Here is a 19,515-nt window from a genome sequence, read left to right on the forward strand (position 1 = left end):
GAAAAAGAAATAAGGGAGAAATTACTGAAAGTTAAAGAAATGGTTGTTCATACCATCAGATTAGATGTAATATGAGATGCTACTCCTCGAATTTGAGAGTGGCCTCATTGTGGCAGTAGGGACAGCCATGGACAGACATGTCGGAATGGGATTGGGAATTTGAAATAAAATGGTTGGCCACTGGGAAATCATACTTGTTGCGGAAAGAGTGAAGGTAGTAAAATTGACAATTTAAAGACAACTTTTTTTCAAATCTGAAATGGTTATTTATTCACCACAATTTATAAATGAGAAACACGTTCAAGACGACAATTTTGCCCTATTAGTTTGGCTCGGGTTCTTATAAGTGTGAAGGATCTCAGAGGATCCTTTGCTAACTCATTCAGTAAAAAAGTGTACATTTTCATTTTCTCTGTTTGGACAGTATTCTGGCAAAGTAAATTGTTTGACTGTTATTGAATTCACTTTATACTGATTTTATTGAAATTTATAGAATGAAAATTGAGTATGTGTTTTGAATGGAAGATAATCAGTTCACATCTCAAACAGTGAAAGATGAAGAAAAGTAAGATTGTGAGAAGAGCTCAACAAGAAACTGAGACTCATAATAAATTCATGAGGCTCTCTGTTTTTAAACATGTGAAGACACGCTTCAAAATGACAGATTTGGAGACGGTAGACAAAGGAAAGCTGTTCCCATTAGCTGGTGGTACAAATTTAACTCTGGTGCATTGGGTACATGGGATATGAAGAAGAAATCTGCTTTGGAGTGAGTGTTAATGAATTGGAATCAGCTGCTGGCTGAAACAACCGATGATTGTAAAAGGATATACACTCTGTAGTGACTTTATTAGGTAACCCTGTACACCTGCTTGTTTATACAAATACCTAATCAGCCAATCATGTGGTAGCAACTCAATGCATAAAAGCATGCAGACATGGTCAAGAGATTCTGTTGTAGTTCAGACCAAACACCAGAAAGGGGAAGAAACATGATCTAAGTGGCTTTTGCTGTAAAATTATTGTTGCTGCCAGACAGAGTGGTTTGAGTCTCTCACCTGGTCACCTGGGATTTTCACATGTAACAATCACCAGAATTTGCAGAGAATGGTGCAAAAAAAAACCCCCCAAAAATTATCCAGTGAGCGGCAGTTCGGCAGGGGAATACCCCTCATTAATGACTGAGGTCAGAGGAGAATAGCCAGACTGGTTTAAGCTGACAGAAAGACAACAGTAACTTAAGTAACCATGCTTTACAACAGTGGCATCCAGAAGATCATCTCTGAATGCAGAACTTGTTGAATCTTGCAGTGGATGGTCTACAGCAGCAGGTCTAGAACAGGTTCCACTCCTGTACTTAACAAAGTGGCCATTGAATGTCTATCTGTGGGAAATAAATCTGCAACACACATAAAAAATGCTGGTGAATGCAACAGGCCAGGCAGCATCTATAGGAAGAGGTACGACGAAGGGTCTCGGCCCGAAACATTGACTGTACTTCTTCTTATAGATCGTGCCTGGCCTGCTGCGTTCACCAGCATTTTTTATGTATATTGCTTGAATTTCCAGTATCTGCAGATTTCCTCGTGCTTTCGGAAATAAATCTGCAGCAAGTTTGGGATTGAATGTAGGATTAGGACTGACTGGCTTGCCCAACGGTCAGTCAATAATTGGTCAAATAATTTCCTTTTGTGTCAAATGGTTATACGAAAAGGGGATCAATAGTTCCACAAAGTTCAATCTTTTACACATCAAAGTTGTCTCTGCACAAATGAACCTGATGTATTTTTTTCTCTATAAAACTATGCTAAATTTTTCCAGTGATTCAATCCCCTTATTCGCTGCACCTCAATCAGTTTTAAAATGAAAATGCATCTGAGCTTCATTCGCTTTTCCTTGAAATTTAATATGCCTTAGTTCTTCTGCAAGACTAAGCAAACAACTGAAAAATGTCAGAAAGCCTATTTGATATAACCATATAACCATATAACAATTACAGCACGGAAACAGGCCATCTCGGCCCTTCTAGTCCGTGCCGAACTCTTACTCTCACCTAGTTCCACCGACCCGCACTCAGCCCATAACCCTCCAGTCCTTTCTTGTCCATATAGCTGTCCAATTTAACTTTAAATGACAACATTGAACCTGCCTCTACCACTTCTGCTGGAAGCTTGTTCCACACAGCTACCACTCTCTGAGTAAAGAAGTTCCCCCTCATGTTACCCCTAAACTTTTGCCCTTTAACTCTCAACTCATGTCCTCTTGTTTGAATCTCCCCCACTCTCAATGGAAAAAGCCTATCCACGTCAACTCTATCTATCCCCCTCATAATTTTAAACACCTCTATCAAGTCCCCCCTCAACCTTTGTATATATTTGTATCAGAACAACATTGGAAATATGGTACATTAGCTCCTGACACCGATAGATGAAATGTTCATAATAGAAGATGACTATATTTGGTGAGCGGAGAAAGTCTAGAAAATCTATGCCAGGGCATTCAATAAGATGAACAGAATGATGATTGAAATACTTTTATATTTTTCAACAGCAACAAGAACTGTCATCCTGCAGCCTAGTAATAGAAACTAAACTTTTATTTCAGCAATATTGACTTCATTCAGTTTCCTTTTCATGAAATTTTATGTTGTCTTTATTACCCAATACACATTTTAAGATTTTGTTTGTTTCAGTCAAAAATCACTGAAAAAATGAAATAATATTATCTGCAAATGCATCAAAATGTTATCTATTTTTTCAAACGATCACAATATCGAGATTGAATAGGGAAAGCTTAAAAACAAAACAGGTCATACAACTTTCATGAATTTTCAGGGAACAAAAGGTATGTAGGTTACAAAATCTCACTGCAGTTGGTATTTAAATTTTTTCTATAAAACAAGAGATTTGATTTAATTTGCCCTAGAGCTTTCCATGGATGCTCTCACAAGGTTAAAGTCTGTCTCGAGCCTTGTGGCCCATCAGGCTGGTGCTTATGCCGGTTTCTCTGGCGTGAAGCGACTGAGAGTACAAGACTCACCCCCGCCCCCCCCGGATAGGACGCCAGTCTATCGCAAGGTTAACCCCCAGCATTTTGCCGGTACCCATATTCAGCTGGGTGGACTGGGTGTGTGGTTAAGTGCCTTGCTCAAAGACACAACGTGCTGCCTTGGCCGAGACTTGAACCCACGACCTTCAGATCGTGAGCCCAATAACCTAACCACTTGGCCACACACCACACAAGGTTAGGAGGCTCCAAAATTGGGCTAGCCTCAACTGTTATAACACTAGCTATTATATATACAGTGCTATACAAAAATTCTTAAGCATTTTGCAAATGCTTAAGAATTTTGCAAAGTACGTATTTGTCAATGTGGAGTGGAGAGCAATTTTGTAAATCTGGCAGAATTGCCAGAGTGGAGCTCCGCAGGAGGGGTGTGGGACAGGTGGCGGAGAAGGAATGCCAGGGGTGGGGGGTTGGAGCAGGTGTAGTCACACCCAGCTCTGGGACACAAGGCAAGGTCATTTGATTCCAAACAACTGATTTACTGATAATTACAAAATGTCTCTCTTGGTGCTTCCAGCTCCCTCCCCTTTTCCCAACCATGATTCTCCCCTTCCTGACCCCTTCCCACTCTCAGTCCACAATGGAGACCCATATCAGGATCACTCACATACGTATATCACAAAATTTGTTTTTTTTTTGGCAGCAGTACAGTGTAATAAATTTACTCAAGTACTGTGTCAAAGTCTAGGCACCATAGCTAAATACAAACAAAAGAAAACCAGCAGATGCTGGAAATCCAAGCAACACAAACAAAACGCTGGAAGAACACAGCAGGCCAGGCAGCATCTATGGAGAAGAGTATAGTCGAGGTTTGGGGCGGAGACCCTTCCATAGATGCTGCCTGTCCTGCTGAGTTCCTCCATCATTTTGTGTGTGTTAGCATAGCTATATACATATGTGCCTAAGTCTCTTGCACAGTATATATACTGTATATATACATTTTTTCTCAGCCCTTATGGGAAGTGTGTACATGTATTTTTCCCTCAATCTTGGATCATCTACCAGAAGCCTGGGAGCTTGAGGATTTGGTGCATTATCCTTGCTATTCCTAGTCGTGCACTCTTCTGGACTGAGGTCTCAAAAGTTGTCCCCAGGATTTGCTGGAGCCACTCTCCCAGTCCAGCTGTCACAGCTCCAAGTGTTCCAATCACCATGGGGATTACACTGGCTTTATCCTTTCACATCCTTTCTATCTGTTCTCCAATCTCTCCCGCTTCTCATATTCTTTCTTCCTGATGTTTCTGTCATTTGGGATTGCCACATCTATTACTATTGTTTTCTTCTGTTCTTTGTCTAGTATTATTATGTCTGTTTTGGTTGGCCAGTACCTGCCTATCAGTCTGTAGTTGGAAGTCCCACAGGATCTTAGCTCTGTCGTTCTCCACTACCTCCTCGGGTGTTTCCAATTTGGACTTGGGAGTGTCCAATCCATACTCTGTGCAAATGTTCCTGTACACAATTCCTGCAACTTGGTAGTGCTGTTCAGTGTATGCTGTCCCTGCCTCCATCTCGCACCCTGCCTCTACGTGCTGGATGGTTTCAGCGGATTCCTTGCACAATCTGCATCTTTGGTCTTGTCTGGTGTGATAGTCCCCTGTTTCTTATGTTCAGCACCTGTTCTTGTGCAGCTATGAGCTGCAACTCTGTGCCGTACCCCAGTCTTGCCATTTCCAGCCATTGGTAGGACTTTCTTATGTCAGCCTCCTCTGATATCTGGTGATGGTAAATCTCCTGCAGTGGCTTGTCATGCCATGGCATCTGATCTTCTGGCACAACTTTACCCCCTGCCTGCTGTCTGTAGTATTCTCCTAGCAGTCATCTTTAGGGCCCATCTTCCTGACAACTCCTGGATGTTTCACATTCCTTCCAGTACTGTGGCCTTGACACTTCCAAGTCCCCGTCCCCCTTTGTTCCAAAGGTTGTACAGTCACTCAACATGAATCATCCATGTATTGTTAGCAGTTTCCAGGTCTTGATGTCAGCAGCTTCCAGTTCGTTCCTTGGCCAGCCCAGTATTGTGGATGGGTATCTGATCTCTGGTAGGTCGAATGTGTTGATGACTCTGATCTTGTTCTTCCCATTCAGCTGGTTTTTTAGCACCTGTCTGACTCTTTGGAGGTACTTGGATAATGCAGACTTCCTTGTGTCCACATCATGGTTTCCATGTGCCAGTAGGACCCCCAGGTATTTGTAACTGTCCTGTACATCTGGTATGTGGCTTTCAGGTAACTTGATTCTTTCAGTCTTGATGAGTTTGCCTCTTTTCACTACCATCGGGCTGCACTTTTCCAGTCCAAATGACATCCTGTATGTACACCCTTGTCGGGTGGATTAGTGAGTCAAAGTCTGTTTCATTTCTGGCGTGCAGCTTGATGTCATCCATGTACAGGAGGTGGCTGATGGTCACTCCACTCTTGAACCTGTACCCATATCCACTCTTTGAGATGGTTGGGCTGAGGGGCCTCAAGTCTATGCAAAACAGCAGTGGGGATAGTGCATCACTCTGGGATATTCCACATCTGATGCACACTTGTGCTATTAGCTTTGGGTTAACTTGTAGCATTGTCCTTCAATGGGCCATTGAGTTATTGATGAAGGTCCTGGGTGTCTTGTTGATCTTGTACAGAGTCAGGCATTCCAGGATCCATGTGTGGGGCATTGAGTCATGTGCTTTCTGGTAACCAGGCTGTGGATAGGTTGGCTTGCCTCATCTCGGAGACTTGCGTGAATACTTGGTCACCAGTAGTTGGTGCTTGGATCCTTTGGTTCCATCACCAATCCCCTTCTGAGCAGGCATCAGGAATTTGCACACGGTCATTCGGCTCGGTGGCTATGATGCCACCGAGCAAAACCTTGAATTTAATGCGAATCAATCTCTTTATCAGATCCCCTCCTACCATTCATATTTTATCACTGAGTTGTTCTCAACATTTAAAACACTATTGAGAAGCTACTAAGATGTTTTGTTCCTGCAGGAAGACCTGCTGTCATGTCAAGCAGTGCAGATATCTATAGATCATGAACCATACTGGTAAAAATGATTACCATCAGCCACAAATTTGTTAGAAAAGTAGAAATATGGTATCTTACAACACTGATAATATCCAACAAATCTTTTCAAGAAAGGCACAATGTTGTTTTATACATCTTCCAGAAATTCAAAGGTTCATTTGTTATCAAAGGATATACAACTCTGAAATTTGTCTTCTCCAGATAGCCACAAAACAAAGAAATAGCATGACAGTCATTCAAGTAGAAACAACAAACACACCCCTCCCCCACACAAAAAAGAATGGCATCCCGATCATCAACCCCAAACCCCTCTCCTCCCACACAAAATGGAACAAGAACATCGACCAGCCCCAAAAACAAACCCTTCCCTGCACAAAAAAACAAACAAAACTTCAAACCCTAAACATCTTCCCTCACACAACAAAACTGAAAAGGAACAGGCGATAAAAAACACAGAATATAAAAATCATAAATCTGAAGAAGTCCACAGTCCATAGACGCAATAGTCCAATCCATAAACACAGAACCATGGTACCATCCTACGATATCACCGACATTCATCAAAAGAGAGGGACACCACATGAGGCAGAGAGACCTGACCTCCTGACCACAGCAAGCCACACATTGATAGGTCAATCATTGATTCCTTCTCCAGCAGCAATGAAATGGAAGGCAGCCGGCGCTAAATCCTCGCTCGGTTTCCACATTTCCTTCAATGTCTCAATCTTTCTTAACACTTTAATCGGTGATTAATGGAAACTTTAACTAGTGAAATGGAGTTAAATTTTGGCTCACACCCTGGCTCAAAGCTTCTTTGTATTGAGGTCATCTGAGTACATGCCCTCTTCCCGGAATTTTCTCGGAGACAACAAAGTAATGGATCACTCAAATGATCTCCAATCTGTAAACTGCAGGCTCTAACAGCACCAGAAAGACACTTAAGATGAAAAATAGAAGTAAAAGAAGTAAAGAAGAAATGTTCGTGAGCTACCTGGAAGATATCAACTGAGGGAGTGCTGTACGCTGTGTGACGAGAATACACATAAAATTAAGATGTTTGCTGGCCTGGGCTAGCATCAGTGGCATCAGCAGTTGGTCTGCCACCTGCCCTTAGGGGAAGGAGAGATAAGGAACAATGGAGCAGCGTCTGGAGATGTGTAATGAAGGGACGTGGGAGAGAGAGAGCTGTCTGGAGCGGCTCCCCCTTTGAACCCTGAACTGTTTGAAGTGATGGACAGGCGATACCCCAGCAGGGGTATAAAAAGGGACAGGTTCGCTAAGACAGTGACACACGCCACACCCGAGGTAACGAGACCCTGGAAGCGGTGCGCTTCTCACGAGTGGGTGAGAAGTGCCAGACAACGACCAGGGTGGAAAGGTACGATCAGCGGGAACCCGGTGTGTGTCCGCCCTTGCCTGGGTGCCGGGTTCACTGCAGAGGATCGACCGCATCTGGAGGAGGGGTCACAGTCGGTGACCTCAGGTGACATCACCAAGGACCCGCCCAAAAGTTGCTTGTGAGCCATCTCGCCGGTCTGTGAGTGGAAGCCGTTCTGAATGATCAGTTGTTCCTGTTCTATCTCTCTCTTCCCCCCACGTTGTCCATCGCCATGGCAACGATTACTGCGAACTGAACTTTGAGTCACTTTGAAATTTGGTCATTTACCCCTAGACAACGATGGAGATTGATTGATGCTGTTATCTTAATTCTGTGCACATGAGTGGTTATCATTGCTGAACTGTTGCATTTATTATCCTTTCGATTACTGTGTTGCTTATTTCTTTAATAAAACTTTCTTAGTTCTAGTACTCCAGACTCCAACTGAGTGATCCATTTCTGCTGGTTTGGCAACCCAGTTACGGGGTACGTAACATAAGTGGGGCTCTCGTCCGCGATTTTGAACGCTAAATTTGGGACAGAGTAAATTGATTGGGTTAAAATTCCCGAAAGAAAGAAAAGACAAACAGCAGAAATGGAGGCTGAGGAATTTATAAAGGCGCCGACCTTGGAGGCATTAGAGGATGCCAGGAAATCAGAATTGGTAGCTGTGGCCAAACGGTTGAATCTTGCTAAGGTGAAGTCGACAATGAGGAGAGAGGGAATACACAGAGCTATTGTAGAGCACTATGTATCTAAAGGTGTGTTTCCCCAAGGTGAGCTGGAGGTGGTGTCTATTGAAAAACCTGCTGGAGACGCGGTACAGGTGCAGCTTGAAAAACTGAGACTCGAGCACGAGTTCCGGGTACGGCAGTTAGAACACGAAGAGAGAGAAAGACAGTTAGAGAGAGAGGAGAAAGAGAGGCAATGGGAGCGAGAAGAGAGAGGGAAACAGAGGGAAAGGGAATTTGAGCTGGAGAAGTTAAAGATAAGGGCAGAGCAGGGGCTCGTGCCGAACCAAGGTGGAGGGTTCCGGGCAACCCAGGAGGTTAGGCTGGTTCCCCCTTTTGACGATACCGACGTGGATCGGTACTTCCTCCACTTCGAAAAAGTGGCTATAAGTCAGGATTGGCCGAGGGATAAGTGGGCTGTGTTACTTCAGAGTGTACTGAAAGGGAAGGCCCAAGAAGCTTACTCAGCTTTATCCGCGGAAGATGCCCAGAAGTATGAGGTGGTGAAAGAGGCCATCCTCAGGATTTATGAGTTGGTCCCGGAGGCATACCGGCAGAGGTTCCGGAATGCGAGGAAGCAGTGGGACCGCACGTATTTGGAGTTTGCCCGTGAGATGCAGACATATTGTGAGCGTTGGTGCGCCTCGAAGGGGGTAGAGGGGGATTATGACAGACTGCTACAACTGATTCTGATTGAGCAGTTTAAAGGTTGTGTCCCTGAGGGTATGAGACCCTACCTCGATGAGAAAGAGGCAGCCACGTTAGCCGCAACTGCTAAGTTAGCGGATGAGTATGCGTTGACGCATAAAATGAAGTTTGCCCCGAGTAAAGGCTACCAGAAGGGTAGTCAGGACGGCGGGGAGAGTCCGCCGGAAAAGTCAGAAAGTAAGCCAGGGACTAGTGAAAAGGATAAGGTAGACCGGGAGCAGTCTGGTAGGAAGTCTCCTGGGGTCGTCTGTTATAATTGTGGGAAAGTCGGACACTTTGCGTCCAGGTGCTTTGCCCCAAGGAAGGAGACGGGGAAAGGAAAAGCGGAAATTTTGAATGGCTGTATTGAGCTGTTAAGCGAACCGCTAGGGAAGGACAGGTCTGAAAAAGTCCAGGAAGGGCGCGAGAGGTTTATCTCGGTCGGATTGGTGTCAGTGAAGGAGAGGTTAAAACCAGTTCCAGTGCGGATCTGGAGAGACACGGGAGCGTGTCAGTCACTAATACTGAAGAGTGTATTAGAGTTTAGCTCAGAGACCCAGACTGGGGAGGTAGAGGTCAAAGGTGTTGGGGAAGGGACAGAGTCAGTCCCTTTGCGCCAGATACACTTACAGAGCAACCTGGTCTCTGGACTAGTCGCGATCGGGGTGAGGTCCGAATTACCGATGAAAGACGTGGAAGTCTTGCTCGGTAATGACATCGCCGGAGGAATCGTGTTCCCAGTCGTGAGATTGACAGGTCAGCCTGCCAGCATTGAGGGCCCATCCATGGACTCACAGGTTCATCACGAGCCCGCGATAGTGAATTTAGCTGAAACATTTCTGCCAACCTTGTATGAGACAGGGTGTAGTGAGATAAGAGGTAGTGAGGGAGCTGGGATGGACGTAGCAGTAGCCAGGAAAGAATTTGGGCAGACGCAGGAGCGAGACGAGGGGCTGATGGTTTTTGCCGAGACAGCTCTCTCTGACACAGCTTTAACAAGGGAACTAGTAGGCTATTGTGCAGATGAGGAAGTGCTAAGGAAGAAAGGGAAATCAAGGACAGTATCCGCAGATGAGGAGTGGGGGGTGGTGCAAAAGAGTTATGGGGATGAGGTTTTTAACATGGCCCACGAGGTACCCCCCAGTGGACATTTTGCGGTGCTGGAGGAAACAGTTGGTGGAATCATGAAAGAGATTTACCGGCTGCCCAGGGGGAAAAATGTTATTGATCATGACCGACGCGAACTGAGACGGTCACCGGTTTTTGATATGCTAACAAACCTAGTCGGTGTTAGCGTGGAAATCAATGAAGCTAGGGGCCCCCTGATAAGAGGAAAAAAGCATTTTGAAAAGATTAGGATGGGATCGGTCAGATGGGAGAAGGCTATTGTTTTGGCCAGGTCTACTGATAAGGTCTCTCCCTTAATCCCCGAACAAAGCGAATCTTTAGAAGGAGTAATTAAACGACTCGCACCCATGTGTTTGATTGTCCCGAGGAAATGCAAAGAACTGGGACGTTGGGTGATGTCTGTTACAATAGGGCGGCCTAGTAAACAACACCCATATTTTTTGAGTAATTCAGTGACTAAAGGGCTGATGAACACAGAGGTGTGTATTGGCAATTTAATACGGCTGTCTGAAGCCAGCTTGATAGTGAACTTTGAAAAAAATGAATTCGGCCACACGAGGGTCACTTACCTGGGAATTGTGGTGACACAGGGGCAGCTGGCAGCGATGCAAGCTACAGTGCAGGGTATCGCTGACCTCTCAACCCCGACAGACAAGAGGGCCCTCAGAAGGCTCTTGGAGATGGTGGGGTACTGCAGGAAGTTTTGCAATAACTCTGCGGTCAATACCAGTCCCCCTCCTACTAAGCCCTTGTGAGAGAAAACTGAGTCGGAATGGGACGACCCTTGTTATTGTGGTCCGGGACAAAACCAAATGAGAGGTTACATTGGTCGCAATTCATCAGTGTTTTTGGCCATTATGAAGTTTGCTGAGTTGGAGCCTGGTCTAAGGGATTATTAATAACACGTGTGAAAGGAACAGAAAATGTGATGACTGTCTGTCAAGGTGTTGACAGCTTCAAACTCGCTGTGTTAGCCAAATAGCTGATAAAGATGTATATTTGTGTATGTATCAAATAATGTATTCATGTTTGTAATTTTTACCTCCGGGTAAAAATCCTTAAAAGGGGGGAAGTGTGACAAGAATACACATAAAATTAAGATGTTTGCTGGCCTGGGCTAGCATCAGTGGCATCAGCAGTTGGTCTGCCACCTGCCCTCAGGGGAAGGAGAGATAAGGAACAATGGAGCAGCGTCTGGAGATGTGTAATGAAGGGACGTGGGAGAGAGAGAGCTGTCTGGAGCGGCTCCCCCTTTGAACCCTGAACTGTTTGAAGTGATGGACAGGCGATACCCCAGCAGGGGGATAAAAAGGGACAGGTTCGCTAAGACAGTGACACACGCCACACTCGAGGGAACGAGACCCTGGAAGCGGTGCGCCTCTCACGAATGGGTGAGAAGTGCCAGACAACGACCAGGGTGGAAAGGTACGATCAGCGGGAACCCGGTGTGTGTCCGCCCTTGCCTGGGTGCCGGGTTCACTGCAGAGGATCGACCGCATCTGGAGGAGGGGTCACAGTCAGTGACCTCAGGTGACATCACCAAGGACCCGCCCAAAAGCTGCTTGTGAGCCATCTCGCAGGTCTGTGAGTGAAGCCGTGTCTGAATGATCAGTTGTTCCTGTTCTCTCTCTTCCCCCACGTTGTCCATCGCCATGGCAACGATTACTGCGAACTGAACTTTGAGTCACTTTGAAATTTGGTCATTTACCCCTAGACAATGATGGAGCTTGATTGATGCTGTTATCTTAATTCTGTGCACATGAGTGGTTATCATTGCTGAACTGTTGCATTTATTATCCTTTCGATTACTGTGTTGCTTATTTCTTTAATAAAACTTCCTTAGTTCTAGTACTCCAGACTCCAACTGAGTGATCCATTTCTGCTGGTTTGGCAACCCAGTTACGGGGTACGTAACAGCTGGCACTATCTTGACCAAATTTCTAACTATTGATCCTTGACAAAGTGAAAATAGAGGCCTCAGCTCCTTCAGAAATGTAAGAAAAATTCTGTTTCTGCATTGCCACACATTGACTTGTGTGTGCCTGTATGTGTACATAGCATGCCAACAGTTTCTAGGTAAACTAAAAAGTGGAGAACATTTGGAACTCAATAGCAGCAAAAATCTTCAAAGTTTCATGACAGTAAGTAGAAAATGACAGTAAAGAACAAAATAAAAACTAAGACAGAAATTGAATTATAAAATAGACTGTCAATTTCTATTGGCTGATCTATTCACTAGTGAATGCATGGGACAAGACACTGTTGGCAACACCAGCATCTCATATCTCATCTAAACTGAACATGAGATGGTGCTGGGGAACTTCTTGTTTAAATCAGTGTTATACCTCTGGGAAATGTATTTGCACAGCGTTCCTGGGTTTCAAGGCTTAGTTCCTGTGTATTTCTTGGAGGTGTGTGACCTTCAGGGAAACTTGCACTGGTGGCTTTCCCAGTGCCCTTCTTTGCTATGCTGACTTCATAGGTAATAAGCGTGGCCAAGTGGTTAAGGCGTTGGACTAGTGATCTGAAGGTCACGAGTTCGAGCCTCAGCTAAGGCAGCGTGTTGAGTCCTTGAGCAAGGCACTTAAGCACACATTGCTCCTGCATGCTTATAACCCAGCGGCGGCTGTTGGTGCGGTATGGTCAAGACAAGACAAGGTAAGGGTCATGGGTTTGGCAGGTGCTGTCAAAGTAGCCAATGCAAATTGCAGCAGTGCATTTTGTGGGTGGAACACACTACGCTGACAATGGAGGGAATGAACACCTGCACAGCTGTCATGCTGTAAAGTAAGTTTTTGCAGAATAGTTGCATTCTATCAGGAGAAGAAAGAAAAGAAAAATGGAATCTAATTACTCATGAGATTAATGTATATATAAGTGTGTATAAATGATTGAAAGGTCATAACTTTCAAAACAGCTCTGTAGAATAATTCAAGACCAACATGGTTTTAAAGAATTTTATGTCAAGGAGAGAAAGTCACAACAACCTAAGTGTTAGTTTAGCTCAACTATATCCCTGGCCGAGGGTTAAGTCAAATTATGGAACTTTGACATGCTCCCACCTGTCAAAGCTTCTTTCATCAGCTTTCAGCTGAAAAGGTGCATGATTGCCCTATATGCTGGTTCCTATGGTCATATACAGTGGATTCATGTTAATTTGGATACATAGGAATGGTACACTTTTGGCCCAATTAAGCTGCTACCCTAATTAGCCAAAGATTCATGAAAATAAGTAAAAAGGTGTAAAATAAACAAACCGAATAACCAATTATGTACTCAAATAAATTAGAGAACAAACTAATACTATAAAACTGTGAATTAGTTCCTAATATTTATCGACAGAGGAATGCATCCAATGTACGCAATGAACAAAATCAGTGCGGATAATGGACTGATCTCATACAATGGTATTGATGAGTGCAACCACCGAATCTTCATTTTCTTTTTAACCTTCAAGATGATTTCAATAGGTACCTTCAATTCCTTCAATCTCCAAGCCTGAATGCTTGAAACTGCAGCGAGCAAGAGTTTTGACTTCTCTGATTGTTTATTTCTCACCAACTATCAGTGAGAAAAATCACTGTTTTTGAACGCAAACACATACAACTAAAGCTGTTTAAAAACTGTTTGCATTAAGCATGGAAAAGCGTCTAACAGCAACACAATGCAAGTGACTGACATGAGTTAGAACCTGTTAAACAAGTGTCCTGCCCCAATTAAGCAGCAGTGTCCCAAATACATGAAGGAAATCCTGGCTATTATCTCAATTTATTTTTATTCTTTAAGAGTTGTCCGGAACAAGTGGCTGCCTCGATTAATCGGAATCCACTGTGTATTTAAAAAAATAATTCTACAGTACATTTTAAGGAGGAATGTAGAGATATCATGATCAACAAGTTTGCACTAATGGCATCAAAAGTATTTCATCTGTCCAATTGGCTTATTGTTTGTTTTTGCAGACATTACTCTGCACATATTAATGGCCATGGCTGAAGTCTGTTCAAGAATTACATTCCATTTCCCTTGAAACTGTCACCAGCCAATCCTTTCTATCAATTCATTGCATCGCTCCTCACTATTCTAGAATCAGGAGAATACGAGAAGATATTATAAAACCTATCCTCCTAATTTAGCACCACATATTTTATACCCTTATTGAGCTATTATGTCTTCTCATCAGTACTACACCTAAAACTGAAAGTTGTGCATTCCTGATGAGATCTGAGTAACCGTATCTTTTTCATGGTCATATAACAATTCTCCAGAGATAAAAAGAAAATAGTATAGCATCAGTTTTTACTGATCATTGAACTAATTCTTAACAATGTATTCTGATAGGGGGATTGACAGAAAGTCAATGGCATAAAATATACAATTCAGAAGGCCAGCCAAACTTTTGTGAGAAAAATCATTGGACTCCCATGGCAAGCTGCATCAGCAAATAATAAATGTAGAAGGGGAGATGGCAAAAGATCCATTTAGCTCAAACACCAATGTATCTCTAGCTTCAGGCATTTATAACACAAGAACACCATTGTTCCCCTATCAATGTTCTCTGCTGAATATGATCTCATGCCTAATAATCACAGATTTACTCCCTGATGCTCTCCTTAAGATGGTGCAGTGTGATGCAGGGCTATGCCCCAAAATGCTCTAAGTCTTGTGCAGACTTCCTCTGAAAGTCAGAACTCATCCACCAACTCTGTTGAAGCCAAAGGGGTAAAAGAGGGTGAAGGAGCACCAAAAGAAACAAAAGCAAATGGAAGGCAAACAATTAAAACAACCCCATAGGGATCATTTCTATGGAATACGGCACACCTATTCCTTTGAGTATCATTGGATTGTATATTTGGTGATGTTTTTATTTTTGATTTGGACCAACCTATGTTTTGCAAACAAAATCAGGCAGAGTGTGGAACCATTCATGAATGAGGAACTGGAGTTGTCTTATGTATTTACATTAATAGATGGACAGCCTGACTGTAACATTCATTGAGTGCCACAGGGCTTCACCTGAGCAGCTCAGGCAGAAGAACAGTGATTTAGAAGTTTTAATAATACAATAAAAGCATGTTTTTATTGTAAACATACTGCCCACGTTCACATGGGCTATTTCATCAGCCCATTGACTTTGTCAACCAGGAATAATTCTTTGGTGTGTCATGCTTCTCAAATACAAATGGCAGTTGACCTGCTACAGAATGGGCTTCCATGTTTGCTGCCAACTTATCAGGGACTGATTTGCATGTTGCATGACCTGGAAACTGAGGGACAGAGATCCCTTCCAGCCCTTCCAGAGAGGGTAATCATAACCTTGACTTAAATTAACTGCAAGACAACATGCTACTAGTCTATGACATTTTACCCTATTTCCCACCCACAATACTTATAAAAATAAGTTTTCACTCTGGCAGGCGAGCATGAGACGTAGTTAGTTGAACTGATCATAAATGACCCCCTGTATAAACCTGCAAGATGCTGCAAATATTGGTCTGTCATACCAAGACCCAGCTAATGACAAGGCAATTCTTGTCCTGCTCCTAGTTTGTACATATATTTGGAACATCCGGCTGTTTTCAACATGCATATCCTTGCTAAGATACAGATACCTCACCAAATGCTCTTCAGCATAAGTAGAATTACTCTATGAAAGATACTCTATGTCCTTCAGCTGAGAGTCCTTCATTCACTCTTCTCTTCCTCTCTTCCAGCACCTTGCTCTTACTTGCATATTTTTGCTTAATCTGATTCTAAAGAGAACCCTTTCTAGAACATTATATCCAGAACTAACAGGTTGGTCTAGAAACCTTGGTGGGGCCAAACCCACTCGCCACCTCTTATATCATTCTCTGTCGACTTGAATGATATTAAAGAACTCTGGCATTTATTTACAAAATTATGTAGCAGTCAGAAGCAATCAACCAGCATCTACTGTGTACATGATTAATTTTTCAAACCACACCAACAGGGAGTCCTTTCTGTGGCCAAACATGCATTCAGTCATGCAAGTTTAAGAGAAACACTGCATGCTAATTAATGATTCATTCCTCCTCTGCACAATTCTGACCTCGTTTAGCTGTGCATTTGCTAATGACTACATCAACACATTTGACCCAAGACTCCCAAATGCAATGGGTGTACTTGGAATTGATTTGGCACTCCTAGTGCCCCAAATCACACATGTTACACAGCTGAATTTTGTAACTCAATTGCTTTTAGCCTTTGAATATGTTGTTTTTTGTTAAATAAAGATGCTCAACTGCTCAATCCAATTTAAAATTGGCCTAATACTGCTGCATTTAAGAGATTAAATTTAATGTTTTTTTTTCAATATTGGTTTCTCTTGGCTTTCTGGGGATTATACATCCAAAACCTGCTTCTTCTTAGATTATGCAAGACATTCACTTCACAGTGACAGAACTGTGTTTTCAAAACATCGTTTCCATTGAGAAATATATATCAAATCCTTCATGTTACTAATGGAACAGGAAATTACATTTTCAAACATCTATTTACATAACTGCTGTAAGATTATATTTACCTGGATCTTTAGGATCCAAAATGTTTCTTCTCAAACTACAACTATTTAATATTTTTGTATAAGGATGCTTCATTCTGATTTGTGGAGAAATAAGTTTAGATTTGAACTCAAAAGCAATCTTTCAGAAGTTACAAAATTATCCACCTCCTTATGCTCATTATTTTTCATTCTGACTTGGTAACATGTCATAGTGTAGGGTGAGGTTGTCTGTACCTGTTCAAAGGGCTCATGTTATCATATCAGCAATTACCTGGTCAATTCTTAAAGTTAAAAAAAAAATCCATGAAAGCTGCTGTCAACGAACATTTTGCTCACTGAAGTCACATGTTATTGCAGAGTACAATCACAGCTATACCTACACATACATCTTCCAGTATACTTAACATAGTACTTTGTCATAATATCAAAAGTTAAAAACTTAAGTTTGGCTGCAAGATTTTTGGCTGTTAAGTTCTTCACCCATTTTGCAAATAGTCATCAGATAACAATACTACAACAGCCTTATTTTATTTTAACTTTCTGTTTGCATTCTACAGGGAGGGTATCACTCTCCTCTGGCCCTCTTCCAGAAGAGGTGACTGCTTACATGGCAAACTCTTGGTGTATACATGGCTAGCTCTTAAATATAGACATGCAGTGTCTTTCACGTCCATTGACTATCATGTTGACATAATTTTGAATGATTTGCCATGTACTTTATTAGTTTGATTTGGATTTGTTACTTTATTTACCTTTATTATGTTAAAATTCTATTAACTCTAATAGGTTTGTTGAACAGCAATATGAATGGACAAAAATGAAGCCAATTATCGACTCTACCTGATTTAACATAGTTAAATCAATTAAGTTCAGTTTTGTTAGCTTTAGTAATCAGCTATTTGGTTTATTATTAGTGGCTGCAAGTTAGCAAAACTAGTCCATAGGCACTATGCCTACTGTGAGATTAGATTTTAAATGAGAGATTCATTACAAAAAGATTATTCCATCTCCATAACTTTACCTATAACCTCTGACTTTAGAGCTTAGATTAACCTTGAACATTTTTTATACAATTCTTTATTATTTATAGTTGTAGAATGTTGTTGTTGTTGCATGCTGTGCCAACACACCACAGCAAATTCCTAATACTTGTAAACGTACGTGGCAAATAAAACTGATCCTTGATACATCTGAACTAAATTTGTCTATCTTGAGTAGTTCAGCCCATCATTCCATGACCCCATTCACATAGCTTCTTACATACATTTGGATTCCCTTATATCGGCCACATAGAAGCCCCAGTATACTCAACATAGTTTAATATTTTTAAATAGATACACTCTCATTTCTTGCACTAAGAAGCTGGTTCCAATCTGGAATACACTGCCTGAAAAGGTGGTGGAGCCAGGTATTCCGACTACATTTATAAACTGGATGAGTGTTTGTCTTACCAAGGCATAGAAGTCTACAGACAAAGTACTAGTAAAAGGGAATACTATGAATAGGTGATTGATGATCAGCACAGACATGATGGTTTAAAGGGCCTGTTTTGTGTTGTATGACTCTAAACACACTACAGATCTGCATCAATGCCTTCTCTCAGAACTCGGATGTATAAAGATAAGCAAGCAACATGTATAATACAAAACCAAAAAATTACTATTAGTCTTAAATGAGATTCCATATAGATCTTGCTGGAGTCAACCTCATTGATTGAAGAAGAAAAACTCCCATTTCCTGGAAACAAGATACCTTTTACCATATCAATCATACACAATGCCAATCCTATTTGCTACGAAGAATTGTGTTGTCTACACTCGTCTACTGACCAAATTTCACAGTAACTTTATCGGCCTCTGATTTGTTACAAAGGAAATATACAAAATAAATTTATAAAGCTGATCTACCAATTCAATGACCTAATAAAGATACTTGCAAGCTGAAATGCAGAATTATATACAGGACTTACAATCTGTATGTTTTTAAATTCACATTTACTTGAGTATGAGCACCACTAAATAAACAGACTTTACAGATGATCACCATTATTCCATGAAAAATAATTCCGTGGATGAATTGGTGTGTTTGTGCTCATCATATACAGAGTAGCTATTGTAGAATACTCAGGTGGCTAGTAATTCATAGGTTCAGGTGCTAAAGAGATCATATAGGTGAGCTCTTCAAGCTTATTTTGACATTAGATTACTTGGTGAATATTGTTTCTACATTCTTACCGTACCTGCCTGATATTCCACCAATCGGTGCATTTTAAAAGGCAGGTGAGACTTAATATAAAGTATTCAGGTTTCATTTCCTTTACAATGTATCAAACTACATGCTGCTAGACTTGTTTTTTTTCATTTTTTACTTATCATAAAAGTTGCCCTATAAAGTGGAAGTGTAAATGTAAGCACTAATACGGAAGTAGTCAAAGTGTTAAATATTAAAAGACACCTACCTGGAGAGAGCACTCCAATTTTTCCTACTAAGTGACATTTTACACCCTCAGGTTTGTTAATTTCGTGTCAAAAGAATCTCCAGCGCTAGTTTTTATATTGTTCCATATAGTTTAAGAAATGTACAAACAATGAGTAAATAAACCTTCTTCACTGTTTCTCAACAGCTACATAGTATTTACTCAGTTAGTGAAGTGCACCTTCACCTTCGCTAGTTAGTACTCCCCTGCTGTGGAATCACGTGCTTTCTTATTGGTTGTGTTGCATACTGTAATTTACCTATTAGCTGCACTTTATAAAATCTGAATTTGCCAATGTGTTAAACTAAACCCAATACCCACAAAGGCTGACTGAATAATATGAATTATTAGATGATGTTAACTATTTAGATCACTTGTTATTGTCCTGTTTTTAAATTATCATACTTAAAATAATTTTGAAATGGCATAGAAAAATGGAAGCACTAACATTATTATTTATTACTAAGCTTACTGAACTATATCATTTACTGCAAAGACCTCAACTCCGTAAAAACTC

The 19,515-nt window shown here is 41.8% G+C and overlaps 1 protein-coding gene across 2 annotated transcripts in view; it reads right to left on the reverse strand.

Annotated features, from left to right (window-relative positions):
• The window catches only part of lad1 (ladinin), a 111,590-nt gene extending 92,389 nt beyond the window's left edge, over positions 1-19,201 (reverse strand). For both annotated transcript variants that reach the window (XM_063065560.1, XM_063065559.1), the window contains exon 1: positions 18,981-19,201. In XM_063065560.1, coding sequence (XP_062921630.1) covers positions 18,981-19,018 — 38 coding nt within the window. In that variant the 5' untranslated portion in view covers positions 19,019-19,201. The remainder of the gene's footprint in view (positions 1-18,980) is intronic.
• Positions 19,202-19,515: the final 314 nt, after the last annotated feature.

This window comes from Mobula hypostoma, chromosome 13 (assembly GCF_963921235.1).
Source record: "Mobula hypostoma chromosome 13, sMobHyp1.1, whole genome shotgun sequence".
Classification (NCBI taxonomy): domain Eukaryota; kingdom Metazoa; phylum Chordata; class Chondrichthyes; order Myliobatiformes; family Myliobatidae; genus Mobula; species Mobula hypostoma.